The following is a 20,975-nucleotide window of genomic DNA, read 5'->3' as shown; positions in this document are numbered from 1 at the left end:
GCTAGCCCTGGGAGGCCATGGTGTCAGGACTGCGCAGCATGGGCTTTTCTGTGAGCATCAGCTAAAAATACCCTGAGCTCCGAGTCTCCCTAAAAGATGTTGGTAGTTTCTCTTAACAGCATCTTTCTGCCTTCACATCTGGAAATCTTCAGGCAGTAGCACACAAAGAGCATTCATTTTACCAATAACGGTTTCTAACCACAGGATGGAGCTTTGCACTAAAAGGACCAGCATTTAATCTACAATTTAGCTGACTGCTGTTGCAGTCAACCATCTGTGAGAGAGGCCTCTCTGCTGGAGCATTTGGAGTGAACCTCTCTCCCCTGCCTATCTAAGAAGATTTGTAGCCAAGGCAATCAATGCTACAGTACTGGTCTTGCACTGGTAATCATGACATGAGCTTTGTAGGGTTTTGCCTCCCTTCCCCACCACCTCGGGGGGTCTTGCTGTGTACAACCCAATTCTCGACTCACTTGGCTCTCATGAGGTCCTGGTCTTTCAGCGCGGACCCCTGGAGATAGATCACTCGCTGTGACCAGAGAGGAATCTGAAGGACTCGCCGGACCTGTATGTCCATCTCTGTTGGGCACAAGATCACGACGTAGTAATCCTGCAAGACAGAAGCCCATGTCGATTTGTAACCCTGGTAGCACGATGCTCTGCAAATGCGTGTGGTGATTCTAGCAGGCATCTGGCATTATGTGACCATTGGTGCAAACTCGCATAACAGATCTAATGAAGGCACATCTGACAACTGAATTATTAAACAGCGATACACTCAAAAAAGCGGAGCTCTGAGCTTGTTTAATTTTAGGAAATTAAACGTCCAGGTGCAAGGTGGATGGTTGTGGTCATGAATGCAGTATGGAATGAAATGCAGATTCAGGAGGCGGCGGGATATTGTTTGCGGGGCTGGACTGAAAGTTGCACTCATTTGCTAGATAAACTGAGGCCCAAATGCACTTCCCAATGTCTGCAGAAATCATCACGGCAAGTGGAAAGTAACAGGGCGGCTGGAAGCAACTAGACTTGGATATTCCACTTGGAATTGGTGGGCCCCTTTTTGGGTACAACAAGACTGCGCAAATGGCATTATCTACAATAAAGACCTTCTGAATTTCTACAACCAGAAAAGAAAACAATGTCCATCTGTCGAGGCATTTTCTATGCACTTAAAATATTATAGCATTAGCACCTATAGAAAATCCTGTGATGGACTGGCTGTGGCCAACACTGTGGTAGCACGGCAGGGGCATACTCTATGGATCTTGACTGATAACTACAGGACACATTTCTTTTAAGCTGCACACATCCTGGCTTGTTTGCTTTATTCAAGGAACTAAATCCAATTGCCAGGTTATGCTGAAGACTGGCTAAGTTGCTCTGGTATCTTTTGCCCACGTATCTATCCCTGCCAGGTTTCCTTGGCTTACCTTCTCGCAGCTCCACGGTGCCAAACAGCACATTCATGAACAGGAGCGACACAGGACTAATGACACGGCAAGCCAAGTAAGGACCCTGGTTCAACCGCTAATGACGGAGGGGCTGAAATAACACGCCCCAGCCTTTACCTGTAGCCGGGGATGAGCGTAGAACTCATTGAGGAAGTCCATGAGGAGGTCGATCTTGAGGGAACTGACACAGAGGACAACATGCTTCTCGGTCTGGGCACGGTGACGGCTGTAATTCCCCCCTGATTTCTGGCGCTCCATCCATAAGTACACAAGCTCCTCAAACTGTAAGCAGAAGCGCACAGATCATTGAGAGCTGCTAGGCAAAGATCCCTCTTGCCTGAATTGCTACAAATAGTGCATCACAGGTATGGTGATCCCGGCCACCATTTTGCCCAGATGATCTGCACAGTTAAAGGAAGTGCTGGAATGAGGAGAATATTATCCATCCATGGATCATAAAAATATGCAGGTGTGAATCAATGTGAAACACTACTGGGATAGAGGCCTTGCAAATGCCCGTAGGAAAGCTGTGTGTGGGCATGCACACAGACTGGAGCTTTAAACAGGCCATGGCACGCCGGAAACGTTGCCTTTCTGAACCTGGAGACTTTTTTTCATGCCCGTGTTGGCTTTACCTGAAAGGCAAAACAACAAGGGGCCACACACACATCCAACACAGCAATGCCCTCACCCAAACCCTGTGCTGCTTCCAAAAACCATCACTTGGCAAACCTGTTAAAATCTATTAAAATAAGAATGCATCACAGCAACAGTGGCCTTAGGGTTGTTGGGGCCCTAGGCAAGAGTCATTTGGGGCCCCTTAGAGGCTTCATTTTGATGACCTATAAGCAAGCTGGACATTTCTGATTTCACTTTGCTCTATCTATGCCATTTCATAGTTTCATAGTTTCTAGGGTCAGAAGGGACCTGAGTAGATCATCTAGTTCAACCCCCTGCCATGGCAGGAAAGAGTACTGGGGTCAAATGACCCCAGCAAGGTCTTCATCTAACCTCCTCTTAAACACCCCCAGGGTAGGAGCCACCACCACTTCGCTTGGAAGTTGGTTCCAGATCCTAGCCACCCTGACCGTGAAGTAGCGCCTCCTGATATCTAGCCTAAATCTACCCTCTGCCAGCTTGTGACCATTATTCCTGGTCACTCCTGGCAGTGCTCGGGGGAACAGGCATTCATCCGTAAGTTGAAGACAGAACAAAGTTTTTAATAGCTTCACCCCCCCACCCCACCCCCCAAATAAAAATCGTTGCAAAATTTTGGGACCCCAGATGGTTGCCCAGTTTGCCTTCCCCTTGGGCTGCTACGGATCGCAGTCCATGAACATACAATGCAGCGTGAACAAGGCGCTTCTCATTACATTAGCGACTCTCTCGTGTGCTGCAGCAACGAGTGACATTTTTTAGCTCGCGATGCTCTGATGCATCTATTCCCAGGCTTCCTCTACATGTCATCTCAGCCGCTTCCTGGCAGGAGCTGCCTCCTGGGCCAAGATCCTGCCTTTCCAGAGCACACTGAGCCAGCGACCGGCTAAAGCACACGGGCCAGCCTAGTCGCATTCTTGCACTTGTTCTATCTGAGGACAGCTGGAGAAGGAAGGATATGATGATATCTGCTCCCAGAGGAAGGCTTGTTTCTAAGAGTGTGTCCACAATGTCCTCACCTGACATTAAGTGATACGAGAGAGAGGGAATGCTCCAGACCAAAAGCTGTCATTGCTGCATCGTGTTGATGGCTGGGAGAGTGGCAGTGCTGGCTTATTTTGTCCCAAATGTATTGCATCCAGCAAGGTGGCTCTGCAGGGTGTCAACAGCTCCACAGCAGAGCGGAAACAAAGCTCCCTCTGAACTTGAGGTGGAGAATTTCTCTGTCTCCGATCCGCTTCCCACTCAGCTGGCTAGCCAGGTGGAAAACACCCTCCCGCTGCTATGTTTCCCAAGCTGCGGCGTGCCAGAAGCATTGCCATTCTTAACCCAGAGCTGTCTTTTCACTGCCTGATCTTACCTGTAGAGGCAGCACCACCAGGGCTACGCAAATCATGATAACCACCAGGAGCTGCGAGGGCCAAATCTTTGGGGTCACGTCCCCGTAGCCCACCGTGGAGAAGGTCACAATGCAGAAATAAAAAGACTTGAAGAGGGAGAGGTTTTCGCCCGCTCTTTCTAGATGCTGGATGCCGCAGGTTCTGGGGAAGAGGGAGAAGGGATCAATCAGGCTTGCAGACAACGGCCCACAAGGGATGAGTTTGCTCACCCTGCCAAGTAGGGAGAAGTCTCCTCCACTGGCCTCTGGAAAGAGGTCTCGCCTGGCCTGGAGTTACTGGGGCAAAATGCATCCCTGGTGCAACTCCAGCACTGTCAGTGCAGTTGCACAGGCATCAGTCGGCTTGACTTCAGAGCACTTGTTTGGTTTGGATAAGCCACCAGCTCTGCAGAGATCCTCATCAGACCATGGCCCAAAAGTCTAGGCATTGGGCAACCATGCATATGTCAAGCATGCAGGTAGGAGGCAAAGAGCTGTGAGTCAGGAGGCCTGAGTACTTTAGGAGCTGATTATAGCAGCAAGGTAAACAGGAAACTCTTTCAGTCCTGACCACGCTCCTCGGTGTGGCTCAGAAGACGGTACGGGTACGAGTGACTTCAGGCATGGCTCTTCAGCGAGCCTGAGCTGGATCCCCAACCCCACCGCTTCTGCCTGCAGCTCTCTTCCAAAATAAACCTGGCAAAGCCAAATAGCTTCTCGCCTCAAGAACAGCCAGGATGACTTGGCACACACAGAGTTTCTAAGTCCATCACAGTTAATAGAAATGTCCCAGAAGCTACCTGAGAAATTGCTTCTAGTGCCGGGCAAAAGCCAAAGAAAATAGATCTAGACCAAAGAGGGCAGTGCTGCTACAGGAAGAAGCACACAGATAAGTCCAAAAGTTGACTAGCCTTCAATACGAGGTACTTAGTTTTATTCCAAAAGAGCCGCGAGTCTGAAAGCATCTACATCCCCACCAGCACCACTTCCTTTCCACTTGTTAATATAGTTGGTATGTTTAGATTGAAAGACAAACCAGAAGGGAAATGCAAGAGACCCATTTCTAAGCTAAATAGTTGAGAAGGAAAAAACCCTTTTTTTTAGAAGGAAAGCTCCCTCTTGTTTCAAACGCTCAGGCTAATAGGTTCAGTTAATTAGCACATGCCTTCCTGGCATATTAGACAAACGTGAGCTTGGCAGCCATGGTAACCTCCTACAGACAAACAGGGGAGCCGCGAAGTGCAGCGAACCTTTCTGCATGAGCTGCCAACGCTGAGCGACTGCCCCCCACCCCCCTCAAATCCCCCGGGGAAAAAATTACTGGCGCTGCCCTTGACATCGCAGCAATTGTTGCTCCGCTCTGAGCCGCACGCATTTCCATAAACCACCTCTCCCCAATACCCTCCCTGATCCTGGCATGCTCCAATTAAAAAGTTTCTGTTAAAATCGTGTAATTAGAGATGATAATTAGTTCCTAAAATAAAAAGTGATCTGCCTGAAGCTGACTGCGCAGGAAGATAAAGTAAGGTAAGGAGCAGCTCTGAGTCAGTGGCGAGCATCTGCCTCTTTTATCAGGCATTAGCACCTCTGAAGATCAGGCTTTAAATACAGCTTTTGTGCTTTGTTGTGCTTTGTTGTTTTTTTTAAAGAAAACTTTCTATAAAAATGGGTTGTGAAGATTTACAGCCAGCTTTAGCTGGTGTAAATTGAGGCAGCTCCACACGAGTCAAAACCAATTCACACTTGCTGGAAAGCAGTGCCCTGTATAACTAAGGCAAAGTATTGACACCAGATTGCCCTATACAGCCGGGGATGGACAGATGTATAAATCTAATTGGATTTGGACAAACAGCTCTGGAGGATGAGGCTTTTCTTGGGATATGCAGTGCTCCCCAGCCTCAGGGCCTAGACTGGCAAATCCCTGCTGCAAGCTTCGAAGTGGTTGCATTGCACTGAGAAGCCTCCTCCCAGCTGCCATTCAATGCCATGGAAAATCAACCCCTTGCACCACTCTGTTCTTGATTGCTCAAAGACAGCAGGGAATAACATTAGGAAAGTGCAGTCTGTGAGTTATGGACTCTGTTTTGATGGCTTTTCCATTAGCCCTTTAAAAGCAAAATTCTGCTATCTCAACAGAGGCCCTTGCAAGCGCATTTCCCCTGGGGCCGGGCACGTTAGGAAGACTCTTCCCACCCAAAAGCAGCGCCTAGGAAGGTGCGTAAGTACACGGGAAGAAAGGCACTGTTGCACTTAAGAGGCTTTTGCCTTTCTGTCTCCAATTACGGAGGCGGCTCTAAACCATCCCAGGGCTACCGCATCCATTTAGGTTAGCTGACTGTTAACACACGGCCATCCAGAGGGGAGCAATATTTCTTCCTACTATTTAAAAAGCAAACCAGTCATTTTGCGCAGAGATGAAGGGAAGGGAAAGAAGTCAGAGAAAATCAATAGATCTTCTGCCTTTGTTCCCAGCAGCTGAACAGCAGCTAACTACCTCAAAGTGCATTTGGCCTCAGATCATATCCACGGGGAACAGAAGTGCAACCGGCCACCTTGTATCCTGCCACGCGTTGTTGTCCGAGAGATCATCCTTCAAAGCACGACTGAAAACCAGCATCTATCGAGCTGCTTTAGTGAATGGCATCAACACACCGTACAGCTGGCAAAGGGAGGTCTTATTTCATTTCAAGTCATATTTGGCCAGTGCTCTTGGGAAAAAGAGAAAGCCAAGTACTTCCAAGAGCCAAGTTCTGCTTATTTAGGTGGAGAAGACGGTGTGGGCCTTGAGAGCGCAAGGTGATAACCCAGCTCCCTCTCTCCACTTGCCAAAGTTGTGTGTGAAGTGGAAACTCAGGATGGGTAAAGCAGAAAGACCCCCACGCCTGAAGCCAATGTGGAAATAAGGGCTTTACCTGCCTATAATCTCACGAGACAGAATGTAATCGAAAAGAAGTCACTACAACCACACAAACCATGATCATGGTTTACTAACCAGGGGTGTAACTTGAGCAGTATGGGATTTTACTACGCCATCAAGCGTTTTGTTCTAAAATCAATCTCCAAAAAAACCAGCCAAGAGAGTTGAAACCAAGCATACCGATGCTACAACTGTATTGGCGCACAGCAAGCAGGACACCCAGGCTTTCAACACAGAAAAACAGAGGCTGCAATTCTGCAGTTAAGTCAGGCTTATGCTCAAGCAAATGGACAGTTCGATGCACAATGGGTGGATGCCCGTGTACCCAACATGCACGCAGGCAGTTCTCGTGCCTAGTGACTCTAATGCCATGGTGCTTTGGTTTCTGTCAATGAAGTTAACAAAGCAGAAGCAATGATACACAACAAAAGTGATTCGTGACCTTCCAAAGGTCTGGAGCGTCACTTCAGGTCAGATGAAGGGAAGGATGAGGAGGTTTTGCTGAGCTGCCTGTATCGGAGACCCAGGCCTATTTGTCTTATTGCTCTTCAGGCTGCGGCTTTGCATAGACCAGGTGGAAAAGCCACCAGGGTGCTATGCAGCCTCCAGACTCAGCTTGCTGCCCAGGAAGCTGGGTTATCTGTAGCCCACGTAAGGCCTCATGCAATTTCCTCTATGAAGCAGGGAGATCAAAGTGACAGCCATGCCTCGGTGACCCAGAAAGAATATAGCCTTGCCACTCCCAGGTCAGACCATCCTATACCACCTTGTCCTGAAGCCCCTGGACTGGCAAAGACCCGTACGTGCTTCACATTATTCCCTACTGTGACGACTTACAGCGCCTAAAGCTTAACACAAGCATTAGCATTTGTAGGATGGGGCCCAAGGTTTTCCCTCTATCAAATGAATCAGTGCTGCATATTTTAAAAACATATATTTCCTACAACTAAGTCACTTGTCGGGGTGAGGGGGGAATCACTTACCCTGTAAAAAGAAGACACAGCAGGGTACAGATGAGAATCAGCACCTGATTGAACATGGCAGACTGCGTTCTCTGTATGGCACGATGCAAGTCGTTCTGGAAAAGAGGTACATCTCGCTCAGTGGGAGACATAGTTATACCCCGCAGCATCCTGACTTCAAAAAGGGGTGAAAGAAATGAGACAGGCATCACATAAATAACAGGATTTGCCCAGTCTGTCCCCCAGTCTGAGCTCATTTCTGCACCGACAGTGACCTCTGATCACCCCCAAATGCAGCCGAGGGGAGAACCCAAGGGGAAACAAGGGCATTGGTGCATGCAGCGGTAGACAGAGATGACCAAGTGACCGCCTGGTGTGGGAGGAGAGCAGGCAGCAGAGGTCTCCAGCCTGCGTGATGAGGTGGCTGCAGAGGGGGTGGAAGGAAGAATAGGAGGATTTGCTTGGAAAACCTGCTGGGGAGGTTCCTACTGGGAGCTGCTGGGAATGGGGAAATCTGGCCTCCGCTGCAGACACCGAGCAGCTGGACACCAGGCCCAGAGGGTCACCTCGAGTCCCCTACTTCAGCCAAATGATCAAGAGGACAACAGGCTCCCCAGAGCCAGCTCCCAAGCCAGTCCAGCCACCAGCTTCTTTATGCAAGTTGGGAATCGGAGCACGCTGGGATATTCTCAGAGCTGAGGCACGGCTGGAGACATTTGAAATAGCCATTCCTATGCAGGGAGAAACTGTAAAACAAGCAGACAGGAAGCAGCGCCCAGCAGACTAAAACCATGCTATTCTGACTAATGGAGGAGGCCGCGGTGATCTGCAGCTACTTACTATCATGTTTTCCAAGGCATACTTGGCCAGCCAGCAGTTCAGAAAAACCGGAATAAACAAATTCCTCAAAGGAGCCCAGAAGATCTAGAAAACAACCATTATTTACAGGTTGGCTTGGAGGGGGGTGGGAAAACAACTCATCAAATCAACATTGCTTTTTTCAAGAAAGCTCTAAACAGTTAATCGATTCTTAGCCCAGCTGCTGTGAATCTCATTTCCAGCATTTTGGCAGAGGACACAGGGGTGTAATGGGCCTCCGCTGGGACTGCAAAGTGGGGCCCAATCCTCTCTGCTATGCTGATCTATGTGCTCCCTGACAACCAAGCCTCAGAGCAGCAATGTCTCCAACTTCCCCGAGTCTTGGTTGGTGCTCACGGATTCAGCGGCCAGAATTCAATCTTGCCGGAAGCAAGATTTGGTGACCAAGCTGTATGAGCACCCGACTCCCGTCCACACCACATCTCCCACCAGTGGATCTGGATTGTGGCTACAAATATTACCCTGATCTTGCACTGAGCCTTGCGCTGGTGCAGGAGCCTTGATAACCAACCATCAGGATCTGCTCACTCAGAGCAGCCAGGCGCACAGGATGCCATCTATACCTTCTCTACAATTATGCAAAACCTTAAAAAAAGGCAGCCTTGAACATGGTATTGCCTGAATAACTCTTGCAAAGCTTTTTGGGTCCATGAATATTTCTTTGTTGCCCAAAAAGGAGTAGTGAAAACATGTCATTTGTTTCCTCTGGGAAGAAAAGCTTCATTTTTTTTTTAATAGAGAAAAAAAATATGTATTAATTTTTGGAAACCGAAAAGTTTCTGGTCTTCGGTTTTTCATTATAAACAACTTCAATGTCATTTTCCATTGATAAAAATTTGGGGACAAAAAAAAATGCCCAGCTCTATTTGCTGTCTTGGATGGACCGCTATTATTTGTGGTTCCAAAATAAAAGTGTAGTATTTACTGAAATCTGCTTTGTTTAAAAAGTGTCAATAGCCAATACTCACTGTGATGATAAAGGGCACTGTGTTGATCATTTCCAGGATGAATGAAATGCGAAAAATCTGCTCCCAAATGTTTCCCTGTAGAAGGGACCAACGTTAATGAAGTCATCTTAAAAAAATATTCAAGACAATGTGAATCACCTCCAACTGTTCCTGCATTATAGAAGGCAGAAGGTACCGGGCACTTTCCAGCAGGTACAAGGTAACAGCAAGTGGCAGAAGCTACTCTGAAATCATCAAGCATTTGAAAACATTCGTATTCCTTGTATATATTTTACATATTGGATATACATACAACGAATACACAAGCATATCTGTAGGTGCTTTCAGAAGGTGTATTCAGACGGCCTCTTGCAAAAAGCTACAACCACTGGAGGTCAGTAACGGAAATCCTCAATAGTGCAACAATGCAAGTAACAAACCTGTTGACGTTTCATTGCCTGGAAGGGAAAAGCACCTACACCTCATTCAAAAGCCCTAGCAGATAAAAGGATTTCACGCTGTATTTTAAAAAAGGTACCGCGCTTTCCCTGCTTGCAGACACCAGCACGGGGCTGAATAGAGTAAAGGTAGGCTGAGGAATCAAATGCATGAAGGAAATCGGCCTGACTACTGCAATACATTTTCTTGTCTGCACAATGGTTTGGTGGTGAGTGCAGGACAGAAGATGCGGAGAATCATCTCCTAGTCGCACAACTCTCACAATCACACATCGCCAGTAGGATCTCATCCTCCATTGCCTCATTTATTTCAGTGCAAAATGTGACCACAATGAATGTCTTGCACTCACTTTTGCTGGTGGAAATGTCTATAGAGGGGAGGAAAATCAGCCCCTTCCTTCTCTCCGCTGTGTGCTCACAGAATCGCTATACTAAACGCAAGACAGTGGAAGCATTTGATTAGAGTGACATAATTTTAGGGATCAAATGACCTGCCCAGACACATGGCAATGAGAGAGGGTTGCAAATCTCATTGAAAATGCACACGGGGCTCACACTTGACCAAAAGGATGGCTGCTCATGCATCCAGGTAGATCCAGTTCACCTAAGCTGCCTGGAGAAAGATCATGGGTCAGAAAAAAAAAAAGGAAAAATGCTGCAGTGGACTTGAAGAGCCCTGCATTTATGGAGGCCACAGTTCTTTGGCTGGCTGAAGAACGGTGATAAAAGGTGGCAGCTTGACAGGCCTGCACAGAGACGACCTCTTCTCATCAGCAGAGCAAATGAAGCAAGGAAAAGGTTCATTAACACTGTGCCATGAGTATGCCCCAACCCTGCCCTGATCGCAACACCACTGAAAGTTGTGGGGGGAGGGGATTGTCACTGTGGATTTTAAAAGGGGCTTATCAGCACAAGGTGGCTCTCCTGGTCTAGGACGAGACCACACGAATCCCATGGTCCTTGGGCACAAACAATCATGCAGGGTAAATGGGGCAGGTGGGGAGATTTGGGCTGCACAAAGAAGAAGAAAAAAGCCATGTGGTTTGCAAAAAGGCCCCTTCCCCGCTATCACCGCCTTTGCGAGAAATGCCAGAAAATGATGCAGGACGTAATGCAATTGCCTGAGCGGTGATGAGGATCGCATGGTGATGGCAGACAAAAAAGATCGGTCGAGGGAATTTGATACAAAGGAGATAAAATGGCTGGTGTGAACTGAATGATTCAAGGTACAAAGGAAATTACAGGCTTTGTGGCTTCCCGCCAGTCTTTTGAAGACAATGATATCGAATACTAATGTTACAGCTGAGGCCCATTTAACAAATGTCCTTCCACTGGGAACCATTTACACTCGCTTCTTCCCAACTCTCCCATGGACTGCCAACCGTGCCCCTGACGCAGGAAATATTTCTACTAGACTTTGCTAAGCCATAAACCAGCTCTCCATGGGCTCATTGCTTCCACGGGCCTGGCTCTTGGGCCTCCCGCAGAACACAGCATGCACGTGCCGGACTGAAGTCAGTAGGATTCATGAACTAAAAGTCAGTCACTTGCTTTGCTAGTCCAGGCACTTGACACCATCCAGGACTGAACCCTGGTGACAAAGCTGCAGGAAGGGAGTCTGCAGCCCAGTTCCCCAAAGAAACTTTCTATTTTCTACATGAAGTTACTTGATGCGTCCTCTCCCAGGAATATTCCCTGGGTGTGGGGACTGCAGAGCAGCCTGTTGATTCAGTTCAGTGGTCTCAGTGATGAGCGAGAGTTGGGAAAACTCAAAATGCATCAGAAATGAAACTCCAGCTGCAGAGGTCAGGTCCAGAGCCAGCACCAGTTTTTTAATACTCTGAAACCCCCTAAGTACTTGGGGCTTGGCTTTTGTTTGGTTGGTTTTTTTCCTTTTGACCCACAATAATGGACAGAGGCCACTTGCGGATTTAATCCAGGTTTTAATTTCCAACCACCCACAGTCAGGCTGTATGGGAAGCTATTGCCCAGCTCTACCCAGCAGACCCACGGCTACAGGGAAAGGGAAGAAAGGACTTGTAGTGATTTCAGTGGGAGCTGGAAGGGGGGGGGGTGTCATGCTCCATTCTCTGGAGGAACCTACCTTGTAGCTGAGATAGATGAGTAGCATGGTCTCTAGAAAGCTGATTAAAGCAATGCTGACCTGAAAAATAAAATCAAAGAAAAACATTGTCTGGGGCTCGGTTTGAAACATCATCTAAAGCAGGGGTAGGCAACCCCCAGCCCGGATGCCAGAGTGTGGCACACAAAGACATTTTGCTTGGCATGTGCACCCTGGGCTGGACAGAGGGAAAGGGGCTGAGGCTGAGCTGCCACAACAAGGATTGGGCCCCTCGTGGCTTCCCTGCTGCCCACCCTTGGCATGTCAACATTTTACAAGTCGAGGTTGCGGGTGCCCAAAAACATTGCCAACCCCTGATCTAAAGGGTCTGAGGCCGCCTCACCAACTAATCAAACCATCCTGTTGCCTGCACGTTCCCATAGAGCATAAACCTTCAGCAACATCAACCCCACACAACTTCTGGAGGACAAGTGTAACCCCAGGGTTACTCACTCACCTGGATGGCCCAGAGTGACATTTTCCTGTCCACCCATAAGATGGGAGCCCTGCAAGGAAATATCAAACAGTTTCCAACTTGGAATTCATGTCAACTTGTTGCTTTGCCTAAGGGAAAAAGCTGAAATGCAAACATCAGCTGTGCGCTGGCTTTTGCAGCCATAATATTCACATTCAAAGGTGAAAAGTCTATATCCAGATCTGAATCTCTTCCTCTGGTGGGAGTTAGTTCGAGCTAAAGAGTTTGGGTTTGGCTCATCTAATTCACAGTAGTTGCCTTTGCCAAAATGTTAGCAACAAAAAGCGAATCCCTGGGGAGACCCTGAGAGCGGGTCTAAGTCCAGGGGTTTTCTCAGCCATACTCCACCACCTCACTCCTGATCCCAAACCCACAAACACGACAGTCCTGTTGTCTCCCTCGAGATCTCCATCTCCAGTGGGCTTGAGAGCAGCCACAAAGGGGCCTCTGGAGAGCTTGCCACCTTTCAGCATCTGATATGTGCATGCAAGTAGGAGCAACTGGGGAAGTCATGCTCATGTGTGAGGGCCCCCATGCATGCATCTCTGTGAATAAGAGGTTCTTATGAGCAGACAGCAAGCATCAGTTCACAGCCCTGGGCTTCCCAGCAAGCAGCTAGAGCAGAGCCAGAGGTGCAGGCTGTTAGCGTCTTACCAGTTGATATCTGTGGACTGGTTGAAGGTCGTGTAATTCTGCTTCTCGCATCCCCAGCTAAGACAAGAGACACATAAACCAGGTGAGATGCAACCAGCCTGACATCATGGCTAAACACAGTTTGCCTCTTAACCTCCTGAAGCAAGGCAAAGCATGTCAACACAAAAAATAGTGTGCTAAAAAGGAGGCAGGTGCTGGAAACTGCAGAAACCCCTCCTATATGCAGCATGGTTTAGTATGAATAGTCCTACCAAGCTCTCAGTGTTGTTTTTAATTCACAGCGCCAGAAGTCAAAGGGCTCTAGATCCCACTGACTTTCCTCAGAGCTGCCAGCATGCAACCTGTATCCAGACCAGGTAATGCAGGTAACCTCGCTGCACTGGTTTAGTGGGCAAAGAAGCATAAATAAATAGCATTTTTCCCTAGAGCAATGTAAAGTAAAAAGCTGAGCCACTAATTAAAATTCTTGGCAACAGAATATAAAACCAAGCCTGTCTTTCCCTTCTCCGGGATAGCTGACCACGAACCAAGTTCGAAGAACCCCAAGATGTTGAGGAAGGGAAATGGAAATGTGTGCAAGACATGAATCATCCTGTCTGGCACATGCGTTTGGCGCCAGACAGCATAACTCTTCCCTGGGAAGCATCTAAGACAAGTGGGTTGTGGGAGCAGAGAGGAAAGACAGAGAGAGAAGACGACTGCAGTGCGCCAACCAGCATTTCAGAGGCGTGCACACATCTGAGAAAGATACAGCTGGCTTCCAAAAGGCCATTTGATTCTGGTGCAAAGTGAGTTGCTCACTTAGGGAAAGGAAGATGGGGCCTATAATAGGTCATTAGCTTAGGGCAATGGGAGAGCCCTGCTCTGCCGTGGATCACCCACATGACCCTGAGTGAGCCAGGGGCCAGACAGGTACCCATCAAGTGGGGCTGACACGACAACACTTCCATCCTGCACGGCGTGAAGTGCAGGTAAACCTGCTACAGACTGGGAGATGCTTCGATACTGTGGCAATCGGTTATGCCTTTCCGATCAATTTACTATGGAGGCAGCTCCCTGCTGAAAATAGGGATTGTGATGTTATAAGGAACTGCAAGAGTTCATTGCAAATACCCTTTCCAGGACACCTGCCACTGGGCTGAGGAATCAACTGGGTCTTTCATTAGTGCACGATAACAGGTTTCTAAAAGTCTAAATGCTGTGCGCCAGATGCCGGCAGAGAGGGAATAAATGAATAAACGGCAGGTTTGGCTTCCCCTCTGGGCTTGTGGGTTGTCATCTCTGTTCCACTGTAATGCTGAAAACATCATTGGGTAACATACTCCAGAGCGCCTAAATCCCATTGCCTAAAACCTATTGCCTTTCAATGGGACCTAAAGGCGAAGTCATTTGGATGTCTTGAAAGTCATCCCCCTATCGAATAAGGACGTGGGCAGCTGTCCTCCAGCAGGCAAAGAAGGGGCTGTACATCCCATAGAGGCAGAAGCAGTGATCCGAAATGAAGGGGGAAGACAAGTAGGGAGCTAAGAGTAAGTAGAGCATAGGCATTCCCCAGGGATGGCTGTTAGTGTTGTCAAATCTAGCATTGCTGGAGCTGTCTCTGAATAAACCACCATTGCAATACAGAAGATGCCGTGGATCTTTTATTTCTAGGATAAGGTAGCTGCCCTCCAGAATAACTAGCCAGGCAAACAGCAACGACAAGCATGTGGAGGGTACAGAAGCCAGGACTTCAACAAGAGAGGATGCACTCGTGCTGCTGACCAGCTTTTATTACGTGCCCATGGCTGATCATTTGTCCCAACCTGGGGAAGGAGTTTCTGCTACAAGCTGCTAGGTCTGCTTTTCAAGTGTAAAATCTATTGGCAGACAAGGTTCTTCGGGTGAATCTGATATTTTTTAGTAGACCAACTTAAATAGTAGGGAAAAAAATTTTTAAGTTTAAAAACCCTTCATCAGGCTGAGGAAGTTTCTACTGGTGGCAGCACGTGTTGTGCCCATCAAGTCCTAAGGATCTGAAAACACCCTTCGATAATGCAAATGCCCCTTGTAATGAAGCCCCTCTTCCAAATGTGCTCTTTGGTGTAGGCAGACATAAAGGACTACATGCACCTAGAAAGAGCAAAGGCAATTTTAGAGGGTCTCTAATTAGCTGGGCTTTGTCTGGCAAGAGAAGTTGAAATTCATTTCTTCTCATCAAGCTGCAGGGACGTTGCTTTTCTCCCAAGAGTCAACTGGACTGCCAGTCTCCCAGGGAACTGGTTCCCCCAGTGACCCAGCTCATGAAATGGTGCAGAAACAGAAAAGGCTCAGTCCAAACCTAGAAACTAAATCCAGGAAGTTCAGACTGGTAGGCATCCTCTGACACTGATTCACTCGGTGGGCTTGGGCATTACACTTGATTCTCCACCTAAGTTGAAAACATAGACACACTTCCTTCATATGGGGTGTGAAGGACATGCTAGAAGCTGGAAGAGCTCTGCCTTAGTGCTAACTGTCCTGTTTCTCCTTGCCCTCCCATCACACCTCACTGACTTGCAAGAGAGAAGAATCAAAATGCTAACAGACTTTCATGCTCTGCCCCGACTCTGGGAGAAGTTATGTACGTTTGCAGCCAACAAAACAAGGAAATGCAAAATGGACACAGCAAAGCTGGGGCATTTAACTGCCTGTCAGCTCAGGTCTCTAAATGGCCAAGCGTATTTCCTTTCACAAGGCTTCAAGCAGGACTTAAGAATCAGAGCCTTTAAAAATGTCAACATACGGAAAACATTTGCTTGGCACAGCACTGAAATCTTGTGCTTTTGCACCGTGATCGAAGGCAATTTGAACGATGCGTTTCAGTAAAATGGAAGAGTTGTTTTAAAATCTGTGAAAGGAGCTCATATGCAGAATATTTTTTTTACTATCACTGCTAAACAAGACCTGTGAGCAGAGGGTCACGACACACCAGGAGGGGAAATGGTGAAATACAAATTAAAGGTGATGATAGACTCAGAGAGAAGTCGGGCTGGAAGGGACTGTGACAGGTCATTTAGGCCAACGCTATCCAAACCATCCTATACAAACCCACTGTCTGACCTATTAGCAAAACTGCAGCTGCAACAGGGTGATCAGGAAATGGGTTTATTTCAAAGAAAAAATGGGAGGTTTTAGCAAGAAAAAAAAGTATATTCTGAAAATGCTGCTGCAGGGCTTCATGGAAGATGGAGCTCAGATGTTACTGGCTTCCACGTACCAGCCAGCGCCACAACGCACCAAGGGAGATGAAGGGACAAGACACCGTGGGGCACTGTCATGGCCTTCTGGAATTGAAACACTTTCGTTTGTCACGAATATTTTAGTTTGTCAATGAAATTCTCTTTTTCTTGCTGTTTTTTGGGCCAGTTTATAGAATAGGCTGCAATACATCATTTGAAAATCTGACCCCCACAAAATTTCACATGTTCGGAAAAATTCGACTGACAATGTTTCTCCCTGACTCTGGGACAAAGTTTCTCCCTGTCCTCTGAAATTCCCATCCAGCTTATTTTCAAGTGCGTCGTGCAAGGCTGGGGAACACAGTCACTTGCTTCAGGGAGTCTCTGACAATGAGGCATGACAAGATGCCACACGACATTCACCCTGTATTTTTGCTAACTACAGCAGGAGTGAGATTCTTGCTAACACTTCTTCCTTTCCATGTCTGCAAGGACAGTGGCTCAACTACTAAGTGTTGCACAGACTGATGGTTGTATTCACTTCGATGAAGAGATACATAGCTATCCAGAACTATGCGTTGCCATTTCCCACTGTGAAAAACTTAGATAGTGTTCCCCTGCTCCTTAACACGTAGCTTTATTTTTCATCTCCATGCATCACTGACATTTCAACCCTTCTAGGAAGAGGATGAAGGTGGGGAAAAAAACCATTTACATCAGAAATGTCTGAATGGATTTCAAACAGAACTTCTAAGGACTCAAGGGAAATCAAAAGTACTTCTACAACTTCAGCTGAAAGGTTGGCTTGCTGAAAAGGGCCACGGGGAGAGGCAATGACAGCTGTGTTGCAAAATACATTTGGCAAATAGTTCTTCAGTGTCTGGAAACAGAATCTCTTCTAGACCATCTCCATCCCCATCTCCCAGATGGGGTCTCCCAACACACCCATGCTCAAGCCGCTCCATGCGGTCCATCAACGTCCTCTGTAGCTGAACAAACATACATTAAAAATGTCCAACTTCTGCAGGGTCCAATGACTTCAAGTCCAATAGCAATGACAGCACAGGAGGCTGACATAAAATGTCCACCATAACTGATTCTCATAATAAGACTGAAACGAAGAATCAGAGTAAAAGTAAGACTAAGAATAAAACATGTGTCATTGTAATGATCATTAGAGCAGAAGAACTCAGACATTTAAATTTATGGCCCTCATCATCACTACAAGTAGAGGATAAATCAGGGTGAAGGCAGAGGGAGGGCAGAAACGGAGAGACAGACGGTTGTAGTGCTGGTTACAGGAACTCTCTCTTCCACTTGGTAAATCTATTTAGATAACTGGGGATTTTCTTTTTAATTAAAACAGAGTGGGAAGAATTAACAAGGATTTTAAATATTTAAGACAGTCAGAGGCAAGGATTTCCTAGGGTGATATATTTTATTGGACCAGCTACGCAGCGTAAGTGAATACCTCCTGCTTCAGTAGCATCCTTTAGGAGTAGGTTAGATGAAGACGATAGCCAGAAAAGGCCAGAAGGAGAAATACTGCCCCTGCATAAGAGAAATGCTGCTAGAGGCAGGTTAGGTGAAATAATTTTAAATGCTCTAGTCAGTGTCCATTATTGTCTTCTGGATGAAATCACACGCATCTACATGCAGGAACATTTCCCTTTGATCAAGGACCAGAGCTCTGGACATCTATAACAGTGCCGAAAACCCTTGGTTCAGATTTCTGCATACTATGGGTGTGCAGGTGGCTAGACCTGATAGTGCATGCATGGCATGGCAATTCTATACAGTTTGCAATAGTATCCCTATACCTTAATTTCAAGTCAACTGCTAAGAGGTCAAAAAAATGCATATTAGAGGAACAACAACTTAAAAAGAGAGAATGCAACAAGGCTGGAGAAACAGCCCTATTTTTGCCTGGGTAAAAAGCAACAGGAAACGAGGCAGAAACAAACACACTGCCAATACCAGTACCAGTCCTCACATTTAGCATAGAAATTGCTTTTCAAACTGTTCTCCTATTGCTATTTCTCATCTGCAGATGCAGAACTATGGTGTGGAAGACAGAACATGACTTGCCTTTATCTGGGACTGGTTACCGGCCACTGATGGGCAAATACAGTGGAAGATCTGAAAGCATTTCCAGGTCCACGAATTGATAGCTTGTTGGCTCAAATCATGACGTGTTATTGGAAGATCAACAAAACTTGAGGTTAGCTGTGGACAGACTAGACAGACTTACCATCCTATCCCCTCTGCTGGATTATCAAGCAGGACACGTACAATATAGAGAAGGCAGGTAAGAAGCTTCAGAGAAAAGTTGAATAGCCGTATCCTCAGGCCTGTAGCAGAAAAGACAAGGGGTGAAAAGGCAGTGAAAGAGGGAAACACACAGCCAGTAAAAGATCTCCAATGCAAAGCTACTCGTGTATCATAGACGTATAAAAAGATGCACGCGCATGTAGGGCAATTGAATGGGTCACTGGACTCAAGATGAGACAAGCAGACCATGCAGCCCAGCCCCTGGTCACTCACCACCACCAGTATCAGATGTCTCTGTGGGAGGTGCAACAAGCCCTGCACTCTGTGAGAACCTGCCAACCATGAAGATGTTCTCCTGGCCCTCATTAGTTAAGGGCTGGCTTGATCCCTGAAGCAGCAGGTTTTAGATCCCCTCCACATTGTTTTTACTATTACTATTGTAACTCCCCACCTAGAAACATGAACTTCCAGTTGCTTCTTAATACTGATTTCTTGTCTGGTCTTGTGCTCTGCCTTGTGGCAGGGAGCTCCACAGGCTACGTCTGCGCCGGGTGAAGGGGATGCACCCCTGCCAAGTCAACAGACCTTCACTTGCAAAAGTCAAGCTTCTAAAGCAGTGGTTCTCAACCTTTTTTTAGATTCAAGGCAGCCCATCTGAGAATCAAGGCATCCCTCTTTAGACTCAAGGTCCCCCTTGGAAAATGCCAGCTCTTAGCTTTCACTTGCTTTTTGACTGGAGACAAATACTAGAGCAATTCTTCTGTTGCAAAGAAGTCAGAGAGACCACAACGGCAGGTCAGTAAGCTGTTGGCATGATGGATTTCCATTTGTATCATAGTAGCTAGGGTTAGAAGGGACCTAAACAGATCATCGAGTCCGACCCCCAATCTCTGAAATCTTTGTAAATCGCATTTACACCCCTAACAGCGCTAATATTACGTGGTGCCCCATGACACCCCTGAAAGGATCTCAAGGCACCCAGGTTGAGGATCACTGCTCCAGAGGCTCGACCAGTTTTGCAGAAGTGCGAAACATGTCCTCAGTCCTGCAATGAAGTCTGTGGTGGGTGATTGCGGAGGCTTTCAAGTTCAGTCAGGCTCTGCACAGGTGCAATATCAAATGGGGGCTTCAGGTCTATGGTTTTCACTGGAAATGGCTTTTGACAGTTATGGGACATGTGCTTGAAGGAAACAACTCCACCTGGCATCGAATTCTGCACCCACCAGCAACTGAAAACACAGGGGACAGACTGGGTTTACTATGTATGTTGTGAAATGAAGGAAGGGCAGCACTATGAATTCACTTTTGCAGGCATGCCGGACCACAGACTCAGACCCTGACTAAACTGGCAGAGCAGTGTGGTCTGGCCCTGGGTCTCTGAAAGCAGCCTTACCTTCTGACCTTTGCAAACCCTGCTGATTTTGCCAGAAACTTGTAGTGAACTCCACATTTAAGGCTTTCTAAAAGACCACGCTGCTCATGATGGGATACAAAAATACCCAAAGCCCTGTCAGCTGTACTCCATACTTGGAATATCTGTTTCATTAGTATTTAAAACATCCATTATTCTTTAAGTGCAAGAATGAACAAACACCATAATTTGCGCTACTTATTATAGCATACGTGGTAGGATGCCTAATCATTCCCTTTCCGGCTGCTAGTGTGGCTTCCAGGAGACCCGGAGTGCTGCACAAACTTTTCTCCAGGCTTGCGTGCTTCACTCGGCATCCTACACAGCTTCAAAGAAATCAAAGGCCAAAGAGGGAATAAATTAAATGAGTCAACTCTTTGCAGGCCCCCAAAACGTCAGAAAGGGAGGTGGGCTGCTTAGCCCAGAAAAAGCTGGCACCTGTGACAAAAGAAAAGGTCGCTTATAAATGAGAGAAGTCCACCCATTGCTTGCCAGTTGCTTAATGCCTTGCTGAAGGAGAAATGGGAGATAAAAACTGTCACGTTATCCACTTCCTCCTCTCCCCGGCCGGATCATCAGGCTATTACTCAAATTGCAAGTTAGAAATTCACCACATTTCCATTAAATGCTTCCTCCCTAGGGCACCTTGTCCTGCCACACTCCAGCTATTTAACAAGAACACGAGATGCACCAATCAAAAGGAAACATGAAATTACAAATTCACTTGTTAATTCCCTCCAGGCAATTAATGCTTTATCTCTGACAGAAAATGAAGGCAGAGGTATTCAAGTGGAATCTGGTCTGTGGAGTTGAAAAGGAGAGGTGCGAGGGCTGAAATGGAGGAGGGGGGCCCCTTGCTCGTGGTGCTAGCACTAGACAAGGAAATACGGAAGGAGGATGGAGCTCATGTGGGACTGACACAGAGCCCTCAGCTTCAATATGAACTAGCCTGGGGTAGGTATTGCCCACAGCCAGAGTAAGCAGTAAAAATTCAAATGTTTAGCCCAGGGCTGAAAGAGGCTGGGACGATGAAGTCTATCAGGCTATGCCAGAGAGTTTCCCAAATGCCATGGCAATCATGCCTGCTAGTGTTGGGCCGTGTTTAAGGTGCACATGCAAAACCAAATGCATCCAGCCTGAATAATCTCAGCTTTGCACTCCCCCTGGATTAACATCCATATGTGTGCTTA

At 47.1% G+C, this 20,975-nt stretch overlaps 1 protein-coding gene across 8 annotated transcripts in view; it reads right to left on the bottom strand.

Moving 5' to 3' along the window:
* Positions 1-20,975, bottom strand: part of KCNT1 (potassium sodium-activated channel subfamily T member 1) — a 169,440-nt gene that overhangs the window by 41,983 nt on the left and 106,482 nt on the right. For all 8 annotated transcript variants that reach the window (XM_090021363.1, XM_090021364.1, XM_090021369.1 and 5 more), the window contains 10 exons: positions 18,355-18,454; positions 12,904-12,960; positions 12,232-12,280; positions 11,757-11,816; positions 9,216-9,290; positions 8,209-8,292; positions 7,390-7,484; positions 3,472-3,652; positions 1,572-1,736; positions 474-610 (listed from right to left, as the gene is read on the bottom strand). In XM_090021363.1, coding sequence (XP_089877489.1) covers positions 474-610; positions 1,572-1,736; positions 3,472-3,652; positions 7,390-7,484; positions 8,209-8,292; positions 9,216-9,290; positions 11,757-11,816; positions 12,232-12,280; positions 12,904-12,960; positions 18,355-18,454 — 1,003 coding nt within the window. The remainder of the gene's footprint in view (positions 1-473; positions 611-1,571; positions 1,737-3,471; positions 3,653-7,389; positions 7,485-8,208; positions 8,293-9,215; positions 9,291-11,756; positions 11,817-12,231; positions 12,281-12,903; positions 12,961-18,354; positions 18,455-20,975) is intronic.

This window comes from Crocodylus siamensis, chromosome 11 (genome assembly GCF_052110815.1).
Source record: "Crocodylus siamensis isolate JL-2025a chromosome 11, ASM5211081v1, whole genome shotgun sequence".
Lineage (NCBI taxonomy): Eukaryota > Metazoa > Chordata > Crocodylia > Crocodylidae > Crocodylus > Crocodylus siamensis.
This window is presented reverse-complemented; position numbering and strand designations above follow the sequence as displayed.